Raw genomic sequence first — 6,936 nt, 5'->3', positions numbered from 1 at the left:
GCCACAGTGGATAGGCCCCAGTGTAGGTTTTATACATAATGGGAGAGAGGGTAAGAAGGGCCATGCAGTGGAAAAGGTCCAGTGGCCCGCTGGTATTTTCCTCATAAATGTTTGAAGGAAAGGGAATTTGAGCCTAGTTGTGAAAACCAGCAGATCTGTTTTCTTGCTTAATGAAAGAGAAAAAAAGGGAGATGTCACTGCATCTGCCCTCTGCGGCTCCCATAAGAGCTGTATGGAAATCCATTGTAGCTCACATGATGAAAATACAGTATTAAAAATATGTTTTTGGATGCCAAACAAGTAGCAGATATATGAGTTTTATCTTTCACAAAAGAACCATTATATTGTTGGAGAAATTCTGGTTAAATGCACAAAAAAGCATTTAGCCATTTCTCCATCTTAAAACTCTCTTCACGCCAGCCTTTAGGCAAGGCAATTGTTCATCTGGAGAAGGATAAACCAGACTGCAATGGCTGGGTTTCAATAAAGCTTGCAATGTGAACAGATGGCTTTGATTAATGCGGAGGCTCCAGACAGGATCTCCCTAGATGCCTCCTATTTCCTAAATGAGACATTTGTGTGCAAATGTATTGTTTGTCAAGTTGTCACCAGTAACTCCGGTAATTAAAGTGAAAGTTCTGTGCATTCACAAAGAAATGGCACAGGTTTACTCTCCCTCGGCGTTTCTCTGACTCAGGTTGAAAATGTCTCAGTCCTAACTGAGACTAATTTCTTCAGCTTCCTCTACAATATTGTACTTCCCAAAATAGTCCTCCTCTTCTCTTCTCTTTGGTGGAAAGTAACTACTTACATTTACAGAAGTACTATACTTAAGTACAATTTTGAGGTACTCATACTTTACCTGGGTATTTCCATTTTCTGCTGCATTATAATACTACTGCACTATAATTCAGAGCCAAAATGTTGGCATTGTATTCCTCTGCAAACCACAAATGTGTTATATTTGCAAGTTTCAAACATATCATATCAACATTTCTTAAATTCTTGGTATATGAGCTGATGAGGCATCCCTGCGTTTCCAGTCAGAATAGTGCCACGAAATGCGTTTGTCTTTTACCAAGACATTGCTGCATCCTCCAGTGATTTTTCAGGACCTACTGTAAATGAGGGTTTTTTACTATGTCGCTGCTGTTTTTTCACTGGAGATAGTGCCACAAAAAGCATTTGTTTTTTACAGAGTCATAGCTGCATTTTCCAGCAGCTTTTAAGCTCCCAGTTGACCTATGGCTAAGCCACGCCCCCCTCCACTCACTCGGACAAACTATCAACATTCAGTGACCGGCGCTTTGGCAGGTGTCACAGTACACGGCATTTCACAGGAGGCAATTGATGATTTTTGGGAACATAACGATCAGATGTCATTGAGAAGTAACCAAAAGGGCCTAAACTACGCATTGGAGGGATATATTCATCATTTTATTGTTGAGAAGGTCGATGAAAGGCTTAAATTACAAGCCACAATTTACAGGTCAGAGTGTATGCTTGTAAACCGCATCTCATTGCAATCGTCATCAAAGACAACAAGTTCAAGTGCCACTGAAGTTAAGGTTTTTGGCTCAGAATATGAGAAAAGGATAACGGCCATACCATCTTTACCAAGAGTGTCTCTTAGTTAGTTTGGTGCTACAGTATTTACACTGAATCATTCAGCATAACGTTTGCCAACCTTTGTTATCTCTGCGATTTCTGATAAGTTAATGAAGCTAAGCTCCAGAAGTTAACGTTAGCTTAACTAGAGCCCTTTGGACAACAGCTAACAATGATGTTCGATCACCAAAGTACAAAACTAGAACAAAATAGGCTAATGAACTCCCAGCAAACAAGGTGACATGATGAACAACACAGCTAGGAGCTAACATTAGGCTAACTTTAGCTAACGTTAGCTAGAAATGTTAAAGATAACTTTGTATTTCTTTCCAGCAAAGTGACAATATGTTGCCTCAAACACGATGTTGTCTTACCTTAGAACAGATGTAGACATCATTGTATTTTTCTACTGGGGATAGTCTCGCGGAAAGCTTTTTTTTGTTTTGTTTTTGTTTTACCAAGACATTGCTGTATCCTCCAGTGGCTTTTTAGGCCCCAAATGCAGGTGTGTTTTAGTAAGCCGTTGCTGGTTTTCCGCTGTTGATGACCCTGATGAAGGCCACAAGCCGAAACGCGTCGGTCAATAAAGTTTCTTTTCCATACCACAAGTGTTGCTGGAGCTCTTTTGACATTTTTCAGTGTTTCCTCACTCTCCATGCACCTTGTGAATCGGTGAAGTTGTGCCAGAAACCACTTTCTACCTCAAGGAAAGGTTTTCCGCTGGAGACAGTGCCACAGAAGCATTTGTTTTTTACAGAGACATCACTGCATTTCCCTGCAGCTCTTTAGCCCCTAAACATGGGTGTTTTTTCGCAAGTCATAGCTTTTTTTCCACCAGGGATAGTGCTTAGAAGAGCGGTTGGTTTTTACCGAGACATTTCTGCATTTCCAGCCGGCATAAAACCATAAAAAGTGGTTGTTTTTTTTACCGAGACATCGCTGCATCTTCCAACAGCTTTTTAAAACCCCAAATGTAGGTGTATTAAGCAAGTTATCACTATTTTTCCACTGGGGATAGTCTCTCGAAAATTGGGTGTTTTTTTACTGAGACATTGCTGCATTTCCAGCAGAGATTGTGCCCCCACACCTGGGTAATTTAACCCAAAACATGATCTTTTTCTAATCATAACCGAATAATTTTTCTGCCTTAACTTAACCACGTTATCCACAGCATTGTTGAAACGTGAAGTATCCACCACATAAAACCATACAAATGTAACATATCTGTGGTTCGGAGAAATGTACAATGCAAACATTTATTCTGGGAATTGGGTTGACACTACTTGTATAAATGTGTAAATTCAGACTGATAGTACAAAATATAATAAATAAATATGAGGATGAATTATTAGTCACCTTTAAGTGATGTACACATTGATGCACCAATAATTATAATCCAATAATTACTTTGACATGGGACATTCTTTGTAATGAGTACTTTACTTTTTGCACTGTAAGTAAATTTTGTAATTCATCTCTGCATGGTGATATTGCTACTTCTACTTAAGTGAAAGATCTGAGCACTTCTTTCACAACTGCTTCTCCTGTTGTCACTCACCTACTCTGTGATTTAGTGCTGCCCTGTCACTCCATGATATACGGTGTGACACTCACTTGACTGAACCTGAGTGAAATTGAATATGTATTCATGTTTGACAAAGACTGAGGGAAAGAGCAAGAGACAAAGAGCATAACCACGACAATAAAACACCCCCAAGGCAAGATTCAGTTCACTGGTTTGAAAATAGATGCAAAAATATGCATAAAAAAAATCTTGCATCTATCCTTAAAAAATGTAACTGCAGGCACAGACGTCCTCGTTTAACAGTTCAAGAATCTCAGATTTTCTCAGATACTCCTTTCTGGTTTGCATCTGTGGGATTTGAAAGTCAAACAATGTGATATCCACTAGCTTATCCTACTCAGTATTATTCCGGAGGGACATCACAAAGCATCAAGAAAGACTTCTGTGTTGTTGTCATTCCTTATTAAAATATGACCATGGTCAGGTGACTGTTTGTTTCACTGCAACATGACACACAGAAGTGCACCAGGCAGCTAAGTAAGCAGAGCAACCGATGTCCTGAACTATAAAAAAGTTTCAAATACAAAACTCTAGCAAATGAACATTTAATAAGATCACTTACAGTACATTCAGTAATACAATATTACACAATCTCAAACACACGTGTGTTGTGGCTCTGACGACTACCGACATAAATGAAATCAAATAAATGACTGCGGGGAAAACAAATATCATAGTATAAATTAATTCATACAAAACATACAGTTTCTAAATAAAGATTGCACATTTAACAATACTTCCTAAAAGAAAACTGATCAAGTTAAAGATAAGAAAACAGTAATAAATAATAAATAAATCGCACATACTTGCTGATATTTAAAATGTTAAAGACATGTAAGGTACTTTGATTATTTAAGCAATCATGACACACTTGAAATGATTACAATGTGAGAGTGAAAAATAAAAGAAAAATTGTCCTAAAACCTTATTGCCATAAAAAAGATTGGCAGAAGCACTTGGCATGTTTTGGGTCTTAGGAGCTGATCACAGTAGTTAACTCTGAATGAACAGAAGTCAATAGACAGTAGGTAATACACATGACATTGTGTCTTGAAAGATGCCTCTATTGCATTCGGTCGGCAGTTTCAGAGGTTTGGGAATGGTAATTTATTCATGAATGTGTTTACATGAGCAATGATGCGTATCACTGCATGACTATATTATAAGTACCTTGAATGGAATAATTAAGACACAATATATCATCATCAGTCAGGACACTGCTGTATTGGCTTATTTAAAGGGGAACTATTATGCTTTTCTGTCATGAATATAATGTTACAATATCTGATGTTCATTTTAAACATGGGCAAAGTTTCAGGATTCAGACGGTTATTAATATTCTGTTTCCAACATTTTTTTTTCTACTTCTGAGACAAGCTGATGTCAACTCATGATGGACATCTTTACATAGTCATGTGCTTCAGGCACACTCCTGCAAGTGTTAACATACACTGCTACATGTAGCTGCATGCTAACATCAGGGAAACATGTCATCTTGATTTGAGATGTTGTTAATTTCTCCCCAATTTCTGATCATATTCCTACTAGAACATGTTGAGTTGTAAAGATTTTGAAGCTTCTGCTGGTGATTTTTTCAAAGTAGAAAGTGCCACTATACTCTGTTATAGTCTTTCCCCTGACTGCAAGTACACTGCTACATGTAGCTACATGCTAACATCAGGGAAACATGTAATCTTGGTTTGAGATGTTGTTAATTTCTCCCCGATTGCTGATCATATTCTTACTAGAACATGTTCAGTTGTAAAGATTTTGGTTTTGCAGCTTCTACCGGTGATTTTTTTTTGAAGGTAGAAAGCTCCACTATATTACAGTCTTTCCCCTGGCTGCAAGTACACTGCTACATGTAGCTACATGCTAATGTGAGGTAAAAATGTAATGTTGGTGTCTGATGTTGTTATTTGTCCCAGATTTCGGATAATATTCCTACTAAAACATGGCCAGTTGTGATAATTTTGGTTTTGAAGCTCTCATTGGTGACTGACCAATCAGACCAGACTAGTTTTTGTTAAGAGACAGCTGCTAACATGTCGTGTTTCAGACAGAGGGTGAATACAGTAACCCCATTCCCATGCAATAACCCCATTCACCCTGACTGTATATATTCTGTTTGTGTAAATAATCTTGTTCAGTTTACAATATATATATGTATATATATATATATATTTATTTACGTTTATGTTTGTTAATAATTCCTGTTTATTTAACTATATATTTGTAAATACTATTGTTTAAATTTCTTATATTTTCACGTATCTTTCCTCTCTTGCAAGGAGCACCTGTAACATAAATAATTTCCCCTCGGGGATCAATAAAGTATTTCTGATTCTGATTCTGATTCTGATACAGGTATATTCGGGCAGACAGTATGAGAAAAAATTAAGTGTTTTTGACCATTGAAGTATGTGAACATGTTCTTGTAAACACTCAACATACACAAATAAACCTGAAAACCAGCATAATAGGGCCTCTTTAATATGCCTTGGATGCTTTGGTTTTTATGAGCATCACTTCTATGGTAACCTTAAAAATGTCCTCTCTGTATGAATACACAGATATTCATGATCAGGATATGGAGATTCCTATAACATTAACACATAATTACTAGTAACACCTTTACGGGAATATGAGTTTATATTGGGGAAACTGTTCACGTTAATACATCCAGCTGCAGTTTGAGGTAGCTTCCTCAAACTTAATTCAGATAAATTTATACCTACAGCATCTACTCTTCTTTTAATAGAAATTTTAATAGAAAACTATATCACTTTAACTGTCCACATTTGCCTTCTAAGGTTTATGTGAGGCAGCGCTAAGGTAGGCGGCTACATTCTTTAATGCGCTACTAAGCAAAGACATTAAGACATTCTAACACAATCGGCCACGACTCAAGAGAGCACTGTTAGGACTACAGTTCCCTTGGTCCTCTTGAGGATGTCCACTGCTTCAGCGTGAGTCACACCCTCCAGACAATGTCCATTCACAGCAATGATCTGATCTCCACGTTTCAGCCTGCCGTCCTCTATGGCCGCCCCCTGCAGAGGAAGAAGACTAGTTCATCACCATGCAAGGTAACAAGCTGTTTGCACCATGACATAACATGCAAAAGACAAAAGGATACTGTAATAACTGATCACGTTAAAATATAAAGTATTTCTAAATTTAAATATGTTTAACATATTGTCATACATAAACTAGATGTTTTAAATGATAAACAACAGCATTATTACTCTACACTTGTAACACTTTTAACCAATGATAACTAAGAATTCTAAATAGTGAAACATTTCATGATTTTTACCGGCAGCAACAATGTTGGGACGCCTGGTATTGTTTTCACCCTGTGAGTCTGTGTGTGTGTGTTCTTGGTGACACATATTGTAGCGGGAACTACAAAAGAAACACATTTGACTACTTTGGCAGGTGTTTGTCTGTCTGTGGACAGATTTTTGTCATCACGATGACACAACCGCTCCAGTCCACTAGATACATTTTGCTGCTGCAAAAAAATGGCTGAATTGAGATGAACAGACTAAAAACTTTACCTTATTGCAATATATCACAATATATATTTAAAATCGCAATTACACGTATCAAGACTTAAGTATCGCGATAATATCATATCATAGATCCTCTGGTGATTTCCACACCTATAAGGTGTGTAGTTGAGATCAAAATGGAGGCCAAGTTGGAAGATAGGTTTGGTGCAGAAGGGGATGGGCCGT

At 37.5% G+C, this 6,936-nt stretch overlaps 1 protein-coding gene across 1 annotated transcript in view; it reads right to left on the bottom strand.

The window, feature by feature from the left end:
• Positions 1-3,779: 3,779 nt before the first annotated feature.
• Positions 3,780-6,936, bottom strand: part of si:dkey-92j12.5 (multiple PDZ domain protein) — a 64,333-nt gene continuing 61,176 nt past the window's right edge. The window contains exon 45 of the mRNA XM_050044159.1: positions 3,780-6,246. Coding sequence (XP_049900116.1) covers positions 6,100-6,246 — 147 coding nt within the window. The 3' untranslated portion in view covers positions 3,780-6,099. The remainder of the gene's footprint in view (positions 6,247-6,936) is intronic.

The sequence above is a fragment of the Epinephelus moara genome, chromosome 5 (assembly GCF_006386435.1).
Source record: "Epinephelus moara isolate mb chromosome 5, YSFRI_EMoa_1.0, whole genome shotgun sequence".
In the NCBI taxonomy this organism is placed as follows: Eukaryota; Metazoa; Chordata; class Actinopteri; order Perciformes; family Serranidae; genus Epinephelus; species Epinephelus moara.
This window is presented reverse-complemented; position numbering and strand designations above follow the sequence as displayed.